Genomic DNA, 18518 nt, shown 5'->3' on the forward strand with positions numbered 1-18518 from the left:
CTCCACCTACCCCCAACCATCTTCTTTAAGGTTTGCTTCATCTTCTTATTGTTTATCTCAACTTATTCTCGAAATTTATGAATGATATGATTGTTTTTGTTTTTTCTTAAATACCATCAAGAAATGCAAATGAGCCATTGGTTGAGTGGCAATGACTTTGCATGTCCCTGACTGAGGTAATGAGTTCTAGTCTCACCTCCTCCGAATATTTACAAGGAGGTGTGTGAGCTTCGTCTACCCCTGCGTGGGCTTGATAGTCTGCCCCTGCGTGGACTTGATTTGTGCCTCCTGCGTGGGCTTGATAGTCTGCCCCTGCGTGGACTTGATTTGTGTTTCCTGCGTGGCTTGATAGTCTGCCCCTACGTGGACTTGATTTGTGTCTCCTGCTTGTGGCCTGTTGACACCTGTACTTTCAGAGGCTTGATCTGGTGGTGTGTCATATATTGTGTTTGTACTTGTACTAAAAAAAAAATACCATCAAGAAATATGCTTCTCATTGGATGATGTAGGATTGATCTGGTGGTGTGTCATATATTGTGTTTGTACTTGTATTAAAAAAAAATACCATCAAGAAATATGCTTCTCATTGGATGATGTGATTGTTATGTGATAATACATTTTAATAAACAGAATGTTATTCTATGTATCTATTTTATATGATTATTACTCCCATTCAAGTAAAAAAATATCTATATTGAAATTGAAGTAAAAATTGATAAATTGGACTTGGCAAGGAGTCCTCCATTGGCTTTGGATGTTGCTCCCGAAACGGTGTGGGCACAGCTTGAAAGGAAACAGAGAAGAGAAAAGGTCAGTTGCAGAGCATAACAGGAAACAGCCCAGGACGTCGATCGGTTAACATGGCTCTCTCATCATCAACATCACAAAAAGGCGTAGTAATAACAATACCAGCACTGGTGCTCTCTGTCTCAGCTGCCGCAATTTTCCTCTTCTTCCTCTTGTCCACTCTCTCCACTTGTTCATGTCCTCCTTCTGCGGCCACTGCTTCAACTGGTGCCGCCGCCGTATCGAGGGGTGGGAAATACGGGGAGGTTAGTACGCAGAGGTTTTCGCCGACGCAGGATGATATAAAGTGGATTAGGGATCAGATCCGACTGAATGGTATCCAAATGCAACCGAATGTGCTTCGTAAGGGCATCAATCCCCGCACTAGGGCTCGACAGCTCCAGGATCTCATTCAGTATGCACACCTTCTTCTTATTCTCCTTTTCATTCGCCTTCTATATGTGTGTACTATGTAGTCATCGATTTGGGATTTGCGTATTTTTATTTTTGTGTGCATTGGTTGGTTTGCATCGAAGATTTCAGGTCTCTGTTTGTTCTTCTGTATCTGTTTTGATGCGTTTAGGTTGATTCAGTAAGAAAATTTCGATGATCATTGTGAGAATTTCTGTTTCTTTTTTTCAAAGACATAAACTTCTGCTGAAAATCTGTGATCGTATGTGCTCTACATATTCACTGGTGTATTCAAATATAATATATTAGAAGTTTGGGTGTTGAAGGATATATGGGATAAAAAACATGATAAAACGGATGGGATTAAAGGAAAAACCCTCGACTCTATCGGTGAATTTAACTTGACGGAGCAAAGGCAAAGTGTATTGTATAATCGTTAATACTCCAGCCTCTGCCCCCTTAAGCCTAGTTTGCCATTGCTTGTGCTTATCAAAAATCCTCTTGCTACATATATCTTACATATGTTTGTTCTACAAATTTTAAGAATGGTTGTTACAAACCTTAACAAAACGATAAATAGAAGCTTGCTTTGAGAATCAAATTTTTTGCTGCTTTTAAATGCACAATAAAGAGAAGTAGATTTTTTCATATGCTTCTTTTAAGAAAGTTTACCACCACTATGTGGCCCAATGGTTGAGTTACAGTGGTATGCAACCTAGATGTCACATACTTAGTTCTTGGAAACAACCTATTCACATATTATGAGGGGTAAGGTCGCGTACATCCTGTGTCTCCCCGACCCTACCTACTACGGGATATTGTGCACGGGAGTTGTCTCCCTTTTTTTTTTTTTACCATTTTCCTCATGAACAAAGAGAAGCACCTAAAAGTAGACAATGCCAAACTCACTCATGAAATAGACTCTTATAAGCTGCTTCTTTAACTGGTTCAATAAGCACAAGCAACGCCTAACTACGCCTTACTTCTTTGGAATGGTAACCAGACAGTTCAAAGCTCTAACTCGTAGCTTGTACCCTTCATGGGCTTGCTTTCTTTAACGTGATTTCCTTGTGATTTGAATATTCCTTCTACTCTATTCCTGAAGTTCGTTGTATATTTGATTTTGGTGTTAGTGCGTGCTGAGTGCTCGTTCAGCTTAGCTTTCTACTTGGTTACAAATTGTGTATTGAAAATACTTGTTAAATGAAATTAAGTTTGGAATTCGAAAATTGCAGATTCAAGGGTATTTCACATTATGAAGAACCTGAATCAAACAATCATACTGCCCTTCAATGTCCAGGTGAACTGCTTGTTGAAGAGCACCACAGCAACTATGGGGAGCCTTGGGCTGGCGGGCGAGATGTATTTGAGTTCCTAGCGGAGTCTACACACCTTACTCCTGACTCACGTGTTCTTGAAATTGGGTGTGGCACACTCCGTGTTGGCTTACATTTTATTCGCTATCTTAGTACTGAACATTTCCATTGCCTTGAAAGAGATGAACTCTCTCTCATGGCTGCATTCAGGTATGAGCTTCCTTCTCAGGGCCTCTTGCACAAGCGTCCTGTAATTGTGAAAGGTGAGGACATGGAGTTCTCCAAGTTTGGCACAGGAGTTGTTTATGATCTGATTTATGCAAGTGCTGTTTTCCTTCACATGCCTGATAAACTGGTTTGGCTTGGTTTGGAGAGGTTAGCAAATAAGTTGAAACCTTATGAAGGGCGGATCTTTGTATCCCATAACATAAAGTTTTGTTCGAGATTGGGAGGAGACGAATGCACAAAGAGGCTTACAAGTTTGGGGCTAGAGTATATTGGAAAGCATACACATGACAGCTTACTTTTTAATCATTATGAGATTTGGTTTGAGTTTAGGCGGTCTAAAGCTTAGGTGGTTGTGAATTATATTTTTCAGAGTGTACCTTGGCAGTCCTAGAAACCAGAAAAGAGGTGGTGGATAGCCTCTGAGAATATGGACTGTAGATTAGTTCCTTGACACTTGTACCAGATTGGCTTTTCATTGCCTTGTCAATAGATTCGAGTAGAGGAGATGGATTGATAGAGCTAATCTTGAGATGTTTATTTCAGTGGTTTAGTCTACATGCTTTTAGAGTGAATGAAGACCTTGTACTTGACAAAAGGAGGGACGCAGACGCAGTAACTTTGATAGTTGTTTTACTACGGATGCAAATGGGGGAGCTTGCCACCTTCTGCTATTTTTGATTGTCAAATTATTTAATATCCTGTTCAAAATGCAAATACTATTTATAGAAACAAAGTTTTGTTTTTTATAAAGTTCCTGCTGTTTAGCAAAGTACCTCTTCGATATATATTGAATGCTATTTTTTATGGCTTCTGGACAAAATTGAATTTGTATGCTAGTATTCTAAAATTAGTTGGTCGTGTTTTACAGATTCAAGTAACGGAGCGTGAACGGTTTGGGGAGATTTCACATATAGATCCAAGTATCTAAGCCCAAATGTTTCATGGTTTAAGCAAATATTGCATCTGCCCTACTATAAAACTGTTAATGTTTTCTAAAAGTGGTTGGTTGTGTTTTACAGCAAGTTCAGAGAAGTGTCCAATGTTTATAGAAAGCATTTGACAGTTTTATAGTATGGCAGATGCAATATTTGCTTAAACCATAAACCGTAGGGGCTAAGATACTTGGATCTACAAGTGAAATCTCCCTAAACCGTTAGTGTGATCGATTTGAATTCACTAATTGGGTTTTCTATCTAATGTCAATCTTAAAATGGGTATAGTTGGATCTCCTCAAAAGAGAATTTTACGGAAATGTATTAGAAATAGGGTACAAATGTTAACAAAACACAATGACTGAGATTCAAGTTAGGCCAGTTCACTCGAGACCTTGGAGGTCATGGGTTCAAATTCCGTGGGGGTGGGGAGCGAGGATTGAGGGCTTCTCAGGTGAAGTGTGGGATCTATTTAACACAATTCACACATAGGTCCATCACGTGTGGGGATCGTACTTACACCGAATGAATGATGTGTCATATGGATCCCTCACTTTAAATGAAGTGTGGATCCATAACCTGAGAGTACACACACAAATATATATATATATATATAAAACACAATCCATACTTCTAAATGACTAAATAGGTGATTTAAACTTAGCAAAAGCGAACAAACATAAATGCATAGGGAATGCAGATCCATTTGCACAAGAAGAAGCTGATTCATGACAAAGTTGTTGATTCTTCTTTCTTGCATCTTTGTTCCATCATCTAAATAGATAGAGGTGCCCATTTTTCATTATTAGTACGGGCCGGGCCAGACGGCCCAGATCCCCCCAATCCAATATTAGGTAAATTGGAGCCCATGATTCTTTGGTTACAAGTTTCAACTCCAACTGACTGTAGTCTGTAGAACCGAACCGAACCGAACCGACTTGTAGGTCCCCATCTCACACAGAATTTTACATGACTTATTCCGGAAGGCGCACACAACTTTTTGGTAGGTGCAATTACAGTCAACAACTTCCTTACTAAGATGTTGGGGTATCTTTTTCAGACAAAAAAAAAGAAGAAAAAAGCACGAACCTTTGGAAGTTGAACAGCTTATAAGAGTAGTAGTGTTCTTTCTGTGAAGTCTACTCTCCGGTCTCCAGTGCTTATTACATTACATTTGGGTTCTTTTGATTTAATTTTTTTGCTCTCAAAATCTGGAAGAGAACCCCAAATTTGATCGGAGGTAAGCGCTTGTCATCTACTTTTTGGGTAGCTAAAAAGCTTTTTTGTTTTTTTCTTTTCTTTTTTTCCCTCGCATATGTTGTGAGATTGATCTTTTTGTGATCAATATTGCTAGTTTTTCATGGATATTGTTTGAAATTCACACTCTCCTACAATCAATTATACTGTTTGCTTATTGTCCGTTTGGGTTGGTCTGGTTTCCGTGGATACATTCATCCGATCCTGACGGGTTTGTTTCTCCCAAATCCAATAATTGGGCTAAGCCCAACTTACCAAACTTGAGAAATGACCTAGTTGATATATCTGATTGCATCTATTGCATTAATGTGGAAGCTGAACAGTCTAAACTATACTCTTTGGTGCTTAGAGATTATATTTGGGTCCACTGGGTCCTTTTGATCTCCCCCCCCCCCCAAAATCTAAAAGAGAAACCCTTAATTTGATAAAAGATGAGTACCTGTCAGTTCTCGTTTTTTTTTTTGTACCAAATGCTTTTGTGTTTATTTTCTTCCTCAATTTTTCAGATTGATCTGTGTTTGATCAATCTCTAGTTAGTTTTTCTTGTATATATGTTTTGTTTCATGAACTTTTCAGTTCATAATTCCATTCATTCTTGACTTTTGTGTGAATGCTACACTGATTTTCAATCTGGGGGTTTTTTTTTTCACTTGTGCATGAACCATTGCTTTAACGCATGCTGATATATCCAATTGCATATGTTGTACTAACTTTGGCTAAGCCTTGTTTTCATGGGGGATTCTGATCTTTGTTGATTAAGTGTGTGTCCTAAATGTTTATGACCCAAATGGCTGTAAATAATTCCTCTCTTAGAATAAAATTAAGTGTTGCATTCTCTTCTTGATGAAACATTTTATTAGCATATCACCAAAATTTAGTAGTTTTTGAAAACCGAACGATTAGGGTCACCATCGAAAGTGATGATTGAAGCTACCACTTTATTTGTCTTTCAGTGGTTATAGCCGAGTTTTATAAGGTGGTGTCGATGGTTCAGAATACTTTCAGGCCTCTGGACCGATTACATTTTTCGCTGTGTCTCTGAATTTAATTACATATTCTTGCACTGGAGTAATTATGTGATTGCCATAAATCAATCTTAATTAACAAATCAATGTTTCTATTGAAAAAGATTTGTAACTTTGTTCAGCATATGTTTGATGTTTGCTTGAACTAACTTTTCTCTTGGTATTTGCTTTGCCATTCAGGAACTTTTTGTTGTCATTATTACTATGATGAGTGCAAGAAGAAAGAACATTTGGGATGATGATGAATACTCAGTCATTGGAGATGAGGCCGAAATTGGGTTCATGGACTATGAGAACGATAAATCTGTTTGTACCTTTGACCCGAATGAGGAGGGGCCAGTCAGAATCTCCATTCCGTTCCCGTTTATACAGGGAAAGCCTCAATGTATACTTATTGGTGAAACTTCTACATGTTCAATTACACTAGAGAACACCACTAGCGAGCCGGTGGAACTTTGGGGAATTAAGATTTATTGCTCAAATCCTACAGACTCTTTTACTTTGTCTCTGATGGAACCTCCTTCAGGCAATTCAGCGGCAAAAAATAGTCGTGGCTACATGGAATCATTTTCTCTCGAGGACAGAGTTCTTCAGCCCCATGACACTTTAACCATATGGTTATCTTGCAGACCAAAGGAACTTGGTTTGCACACATCTGTTGTGCATTTTGATGTTGATGATGATAGGATTGAACGCGTGCTTTTTCTGTTGGCTGAAGACAAGGTCTCCCAGTCAATGGCTTCCAACCGGCCATACTCAAGAACTCCACGGGGAAAACGTTTTTCCACTGATCAGTATGTGGGATCCTTTCGTCCTGCAAAATCCAAGGGGCAAGAGTTTAAAAATAGGCTTCCCAAATTTCTAATTCCGAAGGATGTTAGAGAGTTGCTGTTGAAAAAGGACGTTCCTGACGTTCTTAGAGAAGGATTAACGAGGATGAACTACTCTATCTTCTTCAGCACATTGCTTATATTAGAGGAGATACATCTGGAGGTACTTATCGATGCTCGAGTAGTTAGTGGTTTTGAGTAGCACTTCTTTTATATTGACTCTAAAAATGGTTCTTTATTTTATTTTATTTTATTTTTGTTTCAGGAAGAAATGAGGCGTTTTAATATGGAGTATGTTACCATGAAAAGAAAAGGGCATCAATTTCTTGCTCTTGAAGTCCCTGGGCTGGCTGAGAGGAGGCCATCGCTTGTACATGGTGATGCCATCTTTGTGAATCTTGCATCTGAAAGTGCAGGGGACAGTACTGTCTATAAGGTTTCTTCCCTTCTTTTGCATAAGCATTTAATATTCCACTGAATGTTGAAGCACCTTAGCATATATGAATCAAATATCAAATGAATTTTGATAGATGCCTAGTTATATGTATACCTCTCTAATCCTTCTGACTGCTTTGTAATTAAAGATTAAGGTGAAAGGTTTTCTTAGTTATTCACTACTTTACATGCTTAATGAGATTCTGCTTCATGATTTTGGAGTTTTCCTAGTCATCACTCGTGAAAGTGATTCCTGTTACTCCTCGCTGTCATATAATTGTTTACTGCTTAATTGAATTCACACTACTCAACCGATAGCAACACTTGATGATGCACTACTATAATATGTAGTAAAAATTGTCCGCAATGTGTTTTTGGTGTTTTATTAAATGAGTTTCCTCACTTTGTACCAGCGATATAGGAGATGTCACTTTTCAAATGTTGGCACATGTAACTGGATAATCCCACGGCTGGTTTTTTATGTGGTGATGTCAGTTACCGAAAATCAAGGACACGAGTTGTATTTTTTGTTATTTTTTTCGAGAAAGATTGTATTTGACGTAGTTGTTGTTAATGTTGTTGCACTGTGAATAGCTCTTTTTAGCATGTTGAGCTTGAACTCATTTATGAGGTTTCCTCTTAGGGTTATATACACCGTGTTGAGGCTGATGAAGTGCTGCTGAGATTCGCAATTGAATTTCACACCCGTCACCAGATCGGAAGCTTGTACAATGTTCAGTTCACGTATAATAGGGTGAACATGAGAAGGTTATACCAAGCTGTTGAAGCAGCAGAGAGATTAGAAGACAATCTTCTATTTCCATCTCAATTAACCAAAAGGAGGTTGATTAAGAAAGATCCATTCATGCTGTTTACGACTGGTCTCAATGAGGAGCAAATGCATTCTGTTATGATGATCTTGTGTTGCACAGGTGCTCCTCCCTATGTGATTTACGGGCCTCCAGGTACAGGCAAAACGATGACTCTTGTGGAGGCAATATTGCAAATATATGCGACTAGAAAGAGTGCCCGGATTCTTATATGTGCTGCTTCAAACAGCGCAGCAGATCACGTATTGGAAAAGATAGTATCTAACCAGGCTGCAGATATTAAAGAGAATGAGATATTTAGGCTAAATGCTACAAGCAGACCTTACGAGGATGTTCAACCTGATTATATCCGCTTTTGCTATTTTGAGGAGGCAGTTTTCAAATGTCCCCCGCTGAGGGCCTTGTTGCGTTATAGGATTGTTATTTCAACTTATACGAGTTCATCTTTACTCTATGCAGAAGGAGTTCAACGCGGTCATTTCTCTCATATTTTCCTAGATGAGGCTGGCCAAGCTTCGGAGCCGGAAAGCATGGTTCCTATAGCTAACCTTTCTCAGAGGGATACAGTTGTTGTTCTTGCAGGAGACCCGAAGCAACTTGGTCCGGTAATACATTCAAAGGACGCGGATGCTTTTGGATTAGGCAAGTCTTATCTTGAAAGGCTTTTTGAGTGTGAATTTTATCGGAATGAACATGAAGGCTTTGTGACAAAATTGGTAAGGAATTATCGATGTCACCCGACAATTCTAGACCTCCCTTCGAGGCTTTTCTATAAAGGGGAATTACTTGCATGTAAGGAAAGTAAATCTTTCTTGGAAAAATACAAGCTGGACCTCCTTCCGGACAAAAATTTTGCTGTTATGTTCATTGGCATACAAGGCTGTGATGAAAGAGAAGGCAATAACCCGTCATGGTTTAATCGTATTGAGGCGAGCAAGGTCGTTGATGTCATTAACAAGTTGAAATCAAGTACGAATCTAAATGAGACAGATATAGGGGTGATAGCTCCATACCGGCAACAGGTACTGAAGATAAAAAATGCACTCGAAGCTCGGGAAATGTCAGATGTTAAGGTTGGTAGTGTTGAACAATTTCAGGGGCAAGAGAGAGAGGTGATTGTTGTATCTACAGTCAGGTCGACTGTCAAACACAATGAGTTTGACAAGACTTACTCTCTTGGGTTTTTAAGCAATCCGAGGCGATTCAATGTTGCAATTACCCGTGCCAGATCTTTGCTCATCATTGTTGGGAATCCCCATATTGTCTGTAAGGTATCTTCACACATCCTTGGCCTCCTATATTTCTGCGTCCGCTTATACCATTTTTCCTTGCCTTTCTTAAAGATGGTTTTGATCTTGAACATGAATTTGTGAACTTACATGTTTGAATTTCTGTTTGGTACTCATCGACATCTATCATTAAGAAAAATATTTTATGAATTCTGACAATCGAAACACCTTGTGACAGGATCCTTACTGGGACAAGCTGTTGAGGCATTGCTCTGACAATGACTCCTACCAGGGTTGTCCTCTCCCCTGAAAGGCAACACCATGCTGATATAGAGAAAATGCAAGACAACACCATGCAAGACCAACTGAAGAAACTCACTATTTCCAAGTAGGTTTGTAATATAATCTCTTTTTTTAGGGTCCGTTTGGTACGGAGTATAGTATGGGCTAGAATATACACTATTTTGCTAGAACATACGGTGTTCAGGTGTTTGGTGAAGCTAATCTATATATAAAGTATATGCAGTCAATTTACCAATAAAGATATTAATCCGTTGTAAAATTTTCCAAATCAATAGTGAAGTTTTCTTTCCTCTTATCATTGTTACTTCAACAAAACTAATGTATTCTCAATCAAAGAAGCAACCATAGATTTATCTGCAGCTCGCATTCAAGCAAAACAAAATGGTTTCTAGACAACTTTTTGAGTTATACATCGAAAAAATCCATGGACTCAATCCTGTCCTTGAAGGGATTATAGTAGTGAACCATGTAGCACAAACTACATGGAAGACCCATAAAAACACTATCTTAAACTACCAGAAAAATGACTTCATCCTACGTGGTTCTCTGGTGGGGGCAGTCTGGCAGAGTGAGCACTTTGAAAAATTAGCAGAATTGGGTGACATATTTGATAATGTTTCACTTTATGGAAAAATCGATCTTTTGGTGACTAATATGAATCAATCTCATAGTAATTTAGGAGCACTTGAAGTGTTTGATCTTGTAGACATCAATGTCTGACGATTGGGATACTACGGTGAATTCTATTTGAATTCCAACGAGAAGAGGAACCTAGAGATTCACTCTCAACACTTCTTAGTGAAGAATCGAGAATGAATAATGTTGGAGAGTCAACTAGTGATTCACTCTCAACATTGAAAACAGAGAAAGATCATCCGACAAAAATTTTAGTAGTTGCGGAAGGTCTCATTCAAGAAAGAGACGAGGCAAGTCTAAGTCTGGAAAGTAATTGAATGGTTGTTGGCACTATGGGAAGTCGGGACATTCTAAAAAGGATTGTCGAGTTTTGAAGGAAGAAAAGAATCAAGCCAATGCAGCTGTAGAAGTCAATCATGATTAATTTATCTTGAGTGCACATAGTCCACTAGAATCATGGGTGATAGACTCTGGAGCATCCTTTCACTGTACTTCAAGTCAAAGTATTATGGAGAATTATAAATTCGACGATTATGATAGGGTTTATATTGCAAATAATGAAGGTCTCAACATTGTGGGAAAATGTGAGGTACGTATTAAGTTGCCTAATGACAATGTGTGGAAGTTGCATGATGTCATACACATTCCAAGCTTGTCACAAAATTTAATTTTTGTGGGTCAATTAGATAGAAAAGGTTGTGAAACTGTATTATATGATTGTGGTTGGAAGGTTGCAAAGAGAGTCTTGGTTGTGGCTCGTGGTGAAATGTCAGGAGCTATACGACCTTGTTGAGTTCAAAGAATTTGGTGAATACTATCGAAGACAAGGATGATGCTAACACTTGACATAGTAGGCTTGGGCATATTAGTGAGAAGTGGTTGAAGGTTTTGCAATCCAAGGGCAAGTTACACGGTGTAAAGTCAGTGAAGATCAAACTTTGCAAAGGCTGTATCTTTGAAAAACATAAGGTTTATAAGTTTCTCAAAGTCAAGTAGAGCAACCATGACTATCAAGTTGGAGTTGGTTCATAATGAAATCTGGAGAACTTCACTGTTTCAATCTTCTAGAGGTTCCAAGTACTATGTGACCTTTATTGATGAAGACAAGAGGAAAGTGTAGGTCTATTTCTTGAAGAAGTGGAGAGCCTTGGTAAAGAATGAGACAGGCCAAAAGGTCAAATGTCTGAGGTCGGATAATGGAGGCGAGTACACTAGCAATAATTCTATGAGTTTTGTGCAAAGAATGGGATCAAAATGGAGAAGACCATTCTTGGAACTTACCATATAATGGAGTGGCTGAGCATATGATCAAGACTCTGAATGAGCGAGCGAGAAGTATACAGATACATACAGGTTTATCAAACATGATTGGGCCGATGCAATTAATATTGCCACTTATTTGATTAATCGTGGACCTTTAGTTCCATTAGGAGAGCTTTTGGCTAGTGCTGAGTATGGTGGCAGTTGAGAATCTATATTTGGTGCAGTTAGACGTCAATACTGCATTTCTCATGGGGATTTGGAGGGCATTGATATGAAGCAGTTACAGGAATTTGTAGCACTGGTAAGGATTTGGTATGCAAACTGGATATGAGTATTTATGGCTTGAAACAAGCCCCGAGACAGTGGAACAAGAAGTTTGACTCGTTTATGTACGAGAGTGGCTATACAAGATGCCATGCAGGCCACTGATATCTTTTCAAAAGGTTTGACAATTCCTACATTATACTTCTACTTTATGTGGATGATATGTTGGTAGTGAGATTAAAAAGCTGAAAAAGCTATTGTCAAACAAGTTCTCTATGAAGAATCTAGGTGAAGCCAACAAATCCTAGGAATGAGGATTGTTAGGGACAGAGTTAGTGATACTTTGAAGCTTATGGAAAAAGAGTATGTCAATAAGGTATTGAAAAGATTCTACCTGAAAGATGCTGATTCAGTTATCACACCTTTGGCACCTCACTTTAAGCTATCCAAGATGTTGTTAAATTAGACCCACTCTCCTCCTTGACAGATAAATCAACACGACAATAGAGAAATTGAAACTGAGAAAAGCAACAATCAACACAAGAATATACGTGGAAAACCTCCAAGACAGGAGGAAAAGCCACGACGTTGTCAAAAAACAACCAAGATAAAATCCACTAAGTAGAAAATTATTACAATCACAAACTTAATTTTCTCTCGCCTTGAACCCAATTAAACCTGAGAGATAACCCAAGAGATAAACCACAAAGTTTTCTCCAACCTTGCTCTCTTTCTCTCAACCACCTCTCAAAACCCAAAGAAACTTACAATAGGAATTAGGGTTAAAAACCTAGAAACAAGTCCCCTATTTATACTAAAATAGTGTAGCCCTGACCCCTCATTTGGACGGCTCCCCGAATGATCCAGACACCTAGTTCTTTTACTCTGTGTCTGAGTTGATTTTCAGTTGAGTAGTCCAGACACCTCCCTCGATTGTTCAGACGCCTTTTTCATATTTTTGTACATAGCTGCAGTTTCCTTCTGCTATCCGGAAAGCTTCCTCACCCGGCTGGACAGATGCACCCTACCTAGAATTCCTACACGTATTTCACTAGTTTTTTTATCAAAATTTCACATAAGATGCTTGTGCCTAAGATCGAGGAGGAGAATGAATACATGAGGAAGGTGTCTTATGCTTAAGCCATTGAGAGTATTATAAACGCCAATGGTGTATACTGGATCTGACATTACTCATAGTGGGAGTAGTAAGTCGATACATGAGTAATCCTGAAAAGAAACATTAGGAGGTAGTGAAGTGAATTTTTGAGGTATCTTCATGTTACTACTAGTATGACCCTATGCTTTGTGTTTGAAAAAAATGAAATTATAAAGTTTTGTGGATGCAAACTTGGGAGGTGATAGAGATGACGACAAAAGTACTATAGGTTATGTGCATACTATAGGTGGTAATGATATTAGTTGGGCTTCTAAGTTGCAAAAGGTAGTTGCTCTTTTAACAACAGAGGCAGAGTATATGGCTCTTATAGAGGCCGAGGAGATGATATGGTTGAGTAGTTTCTTGGAAGAACTTGGCAAGAAGCAAGTTGCTGGTATTTTGTATAGTGACAGTTTGAGTGCTATTCACTTGGCTAGGGACCTTGCAATTAATTCGAGGACGAAGCATATTCAACTGAGATATCATTTCGTACCTTAACTGTTGTAAGATGGAGCGTTGAAGCTACATAAGATTGTTGGGAGTGAGAATCCAACTGATATGTTCATCAAGGTTATGACTGTTGATAAGTTGAAGTTGTGAAAAGCTTCAATTGGTCTCTGAGACTGAAAATGAGATAGACGTTATTGATGGGCATTTACTGTGATCATGAAGTTCTGACTGTTTGAGGAATTAGCTCCAAGTGGATGATTGTTGAGTGTTGAGGTAAATTTCACGTCTGATGCTGCCATTCTAGAGCTGCTATCTTGACTAGAGAAAGTGCTGTCTAGATAGCTATGGAGCTGTGAAGTGCGGAGTCTGGCAGAAGCATAGTTGATCGAGCAACTCAGGTAGTCAATTGATCGACTGGGTAGTTATCCAAATAAGAGCATTGGCTATTCGGAAGGAATGGTGCAAACCCAGATAGAGGTGATGCTGTCCAGATAGGTGTCAGGAGATGCTGACCCGATATAAAAATAAGTGATGTTTATAGGGTTGATATTAAGTTATTTTTTGTTCTTCCAAAATAGTGAGAGAAAAAGAGAGAGAGAGAGTGTGTGTGTGTGGCTATCTCTTGTAGGGAGGGTGATTGGGTGTTTTGTACTCTTGATTCTTGATATATTGAAACCTAGCAACAAAGTGGACATAGACAGTTAGATCAAATTGATCAGGTGAAGGAAAAATGTAAACAATATATATACAACGGTTTTGAAAATCGGATTGGCAAGTCGGGCTAACCGGTTTAACCATGGACCGGTCCTCTATTCAGTCCAATTTGTATTCTTTAAATCGATTATTAAGAATCGGAATTTTTCTGAGGGAATTGGCCAGAGAATTGGCTGGTTCTCAATTAAACTGGTTGAATGGATAGATTTGGATATGTCAGTGCAATTAAAAAAATTGGAAATTTTCTAAAATTTGGTCTGAGTGGGTCTGAACAAACAACATTTCATAAACTAACACCTTAACCAATCAAGCTATGAGATTTTGTCTGTTTGAAGGAAGACATTAATTTCATATATGGTATGTATTGTTAGACAATATTATGTAGATAAAATAGATATTTTTTTTGATAAGTTAAAAAAAAAATTTGAAATGGATAAGTTAAAATATTTATACATACTGAAGGTAGATATGTATATAGATATATATTGAAGTGCATAATAAACTATATATATATAAATATTTAAGTATTTATATACATGTGTCTTAAATATTAAATTTATTAAAATTAGTTTGTAATGATTAAAAAATTAATTATCGAATGTGTATAAAGCAAAAATGAAGAAATATATTGAATTTATTAAAATTGGTTGTAAAATACATATTATTCTATTAATACCTTTCTTCTAACACCTTGTGCTTAGTGAATTATAACTACATTTTATACCATATACGACTTTCCTCCAATGACCAACGGTAAAACTTGAATTAGTATATTTATTCAAGCATTTTATTTTATAGTGGGTGCTATATAGTATGAAATTTTTTAAATATTATTTATATTATACTGAACCCCGATTCGAACTCGATTGAACCTTTGAATCTTGAACCTTGAACCAATAAATTTTTCGGTTTAATGATCGATATGATTTTCAAAACCTTGATATATACAGATATATACATGTGTGTGTTCGTTGTTGTTTCTCAGGATTCGTAGGCTCCTAGATTGGTCTTATCGTTTAGAAGAAAAAACAAACAAAAAGGGTGTAACCAACACAACAATTAAACACTAATTCCATAAAAAACTAATCACTAAAAAGATATATATATATATTCAAGCCACATAATATTGAGAATTCGAGATTATTTTTCTGTTTTATTTAAAGCCTCGAATTCGTACATGCATGCGTTAAATAACATCTAAATGAAGATAATAATAATAATACTGAGATTAATTTGCACACTGGAATGAACAAACGCATTGGTGAGGAATATGTGGAGGAGGAAACTCAACACACTTTCCACTTCCATTGTGTCGCCTTTTGCAGTCCAATTCACACTTCACCAGATATTCGCAGTCCCAACTTTTCTTACATTCCTTCGCTCCTACCATCAAAATCCCTGTTCCATCTGGATAATTAAACAATATCATCATCATTCGAGTCTTGTCTCAAACTGTTTATTGGGCCGACGATCACATGAATCGAAAATGATAAAGATTTCAATAGTCGGTATCCCAACTGCTGAATTCATCGGCTCCACATGATTCCTATATGATGCGCATTAAATCTTATGCATACAACTTAGTAGTTGGGATAATTATGATACAACTGTTGGGATCACTATCATTACTCCCACTTGAATTGATAAGAGAAATCAATTAGTGAGAATTTGGTACATACCTGCAGATGTAAGAATTAGTATGGCAATCAAAAGCATAAAGCTAAAGAGTTTTGCCATATCTTCAGTCTTTTTATTAGGTATTTGATGTGCCAAATATATACATACATTTGCACATCCTTTACACATAAGTTCATCCCATTTTGAGTTGATTAAGAGTTGATATTGCCTAAGAAAGTTATATTTGCATATTGTAGGTGTCAAGGCAAGAAAGGAAGGAAAAGAGTGCAAAATGAAGATTTTTACTCCAGAACCGATTTCCGATCGATCGGAGCCATTCCCGATCGATCGGACCTGCCAAAACACCTAAAAATATCATCGAGACAGATTGTATTTCCGATCGATCGGACTATTCCCGATCGATCGGAGTACTATTCACAGCACTGCGCAGTTTCGCGGAAAAGACCCGAATTCACGTGTTTCTAAGCCAAAACGACCCCAACTTGTTTTGGAAACGACATAAGAGTTTGGGGAAGTATAAAAGGGCAAAAAAATAGGGTTTTGGGAGTTCTTGGGGAGGGTTTTTCATTTTACCACCATTGGAGAGCTTGGAGCCACCATTGGAGCTTGGAGAAGAAGAGGGTCTACAAGGGGGTTTTCTCTCTCCTTTTCTATCCTAGTTTCTATGGTTGATTTCCTTTGTTTAATGATGTATTTTGCTTCCATGAGTGGCTAGATTTCTTACTAGGGTCTTAATGTAACCAAACCTTGAAGATTCAATAAACTTGGTTTCCTTATTTCTTGATTTATCTCTCTATTGATTGTCTATGGGTGTGATTAATGCTTTTGAATGTTTGGCCATCATTCAATTGATTTGCTGCCTAGATTGAGACCGGAAGGAGATATCTAGGGTTTGGCTCAAGCCATAGATGACATAGGGTGCATGAACCATAGGAATATAGGTTTGTGGCTTATGCAATCGCTAAATGATTTCCATAGTTCTTAATGGGTTTTTGATATATTAATCCGATTGTTAGGAATAACAGGGATTTATGTTGAAAATACGTTTGATGTATCTAGGAATAGAACATTGAATAGGTTGGGAAATCGATTGTCATTATAGAGAGAGGAATTAGGGATTAAGGGACTAAGGGAATTGAATTGGATAGGTGAGGTGACGTTAAGTACCCTAGTGCTTTCCATCTTTGATTTCACACTTGTGTTTGATTTGTCTTTGTTCTTTTTAATTAGTTTAGTTAAAAATCAAAACAAACCGCAAAACCGTTCCCCAATTTGCATAGTTGTTACTAGTTTGACATTGATTTCTATTGCCAACACATCCCTAGTGGAAACGATAATTTACTCACCTCTTTATTACTTGTGCGATTTGTGCGCTTGCAATTAAATCCATATCAGTATTCAGATAGAACTTTGCTTGCATATATTTCCACAGAGAATATGCACATATATACACACACAAACGAGGATCTAGGTATAGTAACTACTTATTACATCATGAGAAATTATGCAATATATTTTTTGTTTCCTTGTATAATTGATTTTTTTACAAATTAAAATTATTTTTTGTGGTGACATGAGAATTCACTGTCACTACTCACATATAATATATATATATATATATAGAGGAATTCTCACATAAGAGTCTAAAGTAAGGGTATAAAATAAGAGTTTATGTTTAATGGTGTGGATGAGTGAGATGACAAGTGGGGTCCACTGTTTTGGATTCCACATATTTCAAATCAATGGTGTAAACATAAACCCTTATTTTACACCCTTAGTTTATACCCTTATGTGAGAATTCATGTCTATATATACATATATATACACTATTAAAAACTAACACTATTAAATATATATATTTATATGAGGAATTTTCATATAAGGGTCTAAACTAAGGGTGTAAAATAAGGGTTAGTTTTTAATAGTGTGAATGAGTGAGATAACAAGTGGGACCCTTATTTTACACCCTTATGTGAGAATTCCTATATATATATATATATATTTACACTGCAATATTCATGGAATTTAATCCATGATTTCATTCTCTTGTAGAATTAATTGCTGGGATGCTAATTAATTTTTCAAAACTTGCATTTAATAGTTAGTTTTAGAGTGTGTTTGGATTGAAGAATTTGAGGGGAGGGGAGGGGAGGGGAGGGGAGGGGAGGGGAAGGGAAGGGAAGGGAAATAGAGTTTTCTTCCAATTTTCTTATTTGGATAGTTTAGAAAAAATCAAGAGGGGTGATTTTAAGGGAATTGGTGAAAATATTTCATTAAATTTTTGTTAAAATACTTCTTCCCCAAAATGAGATCATCAGGAGGGAAATGACTCCTCGTCAAACATAGACTCTGCTTCTACAAACTTTTATTGCTTTTTTAGCATGATTCTAGTCAATTATCTTTATCCCATTTATTTACTTTCAATCCTCCGTGGCGGTAGCCTCCATGGTTATGTTTGTTTTAGCTTGTAAAGTATGTTCTTATATACATTTCAAGATGTATTCCCAATGAAAATCCTAATGCATTCCAATGGTGTTATTTTCCATTTTGTTAATAGAAGTGCTCTCATTCCGATGTTAGACTTCTATTTTCTAATTTTCTTATTTGATACAAATTAAATTCTACGTCCTTTTTTTAGGAAGGCAACATCGGAACCATCAATTTTGTGTTTTCATACTGCACACAGCTCGTTTGGTGGCAGGTCAGATTTGGTGCAATCCCATATCAAAATATTTGTACTTACAACAAGTCTTGTCACACCTTAATGCACACATCATCATCATCATCCCCAGAATCCATGATTGACGAATCTCCT

General features: G+C 37.3%; 2 protein-coding genes across 3 annotated transcripts; both read left to right on the top strand.

The window, feature by feature from the left end:
* The first annotated feature begins 716 nt into the window (after nucleotides 1-716).
* On the top strand, nucleotides 717-3544 carry LOC120010087. The gene is made up of 2 exons (XM_038860781.1): nucleotides 717-1201; nucleotides 2433-3544. Exons 1-2 carry the CDS (start codon nucleotides 861-863, stop codon nucleotides 3085-3087), a joined length of 996 nt encoding a protein of 331 aa, XP_038716709.1. The 5' UTR covers nucleotides 717-860; the 3' UTR covers nucleotides 3088-3544.
* Nucleotides 3545-4758: 1214 nt separating this feature from the next.
* Nucleotides 4759-9877, top strand: LOC120010039 (probable RNA helicase SDE3). Of its 2 annotated transcripts, XM_038860720.1 has the most exons (5): nucleotides 4759-4913; nucleotides 6136-6948; nucleotides 7051-7221; nucleotides 7864-9321; nucleotides 9518-9877. In XM_038860720.1, exons 2-5 carry the CDS (start codon nucleotides 6160-6162, stop codon nucleotides 9587-9589), a joined length of 2490 nt encoding a protein of 829 aa, XP_038716648.1. In that variant the 5' UTR covers nucleotides 4759-4913; nucleotides 6136-6159; the 3' UTR covers nucleotides 9590-9877. The 2 variants fall into 2 exon arrangements, with proteins under 2 accessions (XP_038716648.1, XP_038716649.1); XM_038860721.1 differs by lacking the exon at nucleotides 4759-4913 and having other exon boundaries at nucleotides 5220-6948.
* The last annotated feature ends 8641 nt before the right edge of the window (nucleotides 9878-18518 follow it).

The sequence above is a fragment of the Tripterygium wilfordii genome, chromosome 12 (assembly GCF_013401445.1).
Source record: "Tripterygium wilfordii isolate XIE 37 chromosome 12, ASM1340144v1, whole genome shotgun sequence".
NCBI lineage: Eukaryota > Viridiplantae > Streptophyta > Magnoliopsida > Celastrales > Celastraceae > Tripterygium > Tripterygium wilfordii.

What these genes read in the sequence shown, in the direction of transcription:
- LOC120010087 (XM_038860781.1), top strand. Translation starts at nt 861, where the DNA reads ATGGCTCTCTCATCATCAACATCACAAAAAGGCGTAGTAATAACAATA. An exon ending in CAGCTCCAGGATCTCATTCA is followed by an intron (nt 1,202 to 2,432) that starts GTATGCACACCT and finishes CGAAAATTGCAG; the next exon opens with ATTCAAGGGTATTTCACATT.
- LOC120010039 (XM_038860720.1), top strand. Translation starts at nt 6,160, where the DNA reads ATGATGAGTGCAAGAAGAAAGAACATTTGGGATGATGATGAATACTCA. An exon ending in TAGAGGAGATACATCTGGAG is followed by an intron (nt 6,949 to 7,050) that starts GTACTTATCGAT and finishes TTTTTGTTTCAG; the next exon opens with GAAGAAATGAGGCGTTTTAA. An exon ending in GGGACAGTACTGTCTATAAG is followed by an intron (nt 7,222 to 7,863) that starts GTTTCTTCCCTT and finishes GTTTCCTCTTAG; the next exon opens with GGTTATATACACCGTGTTGA.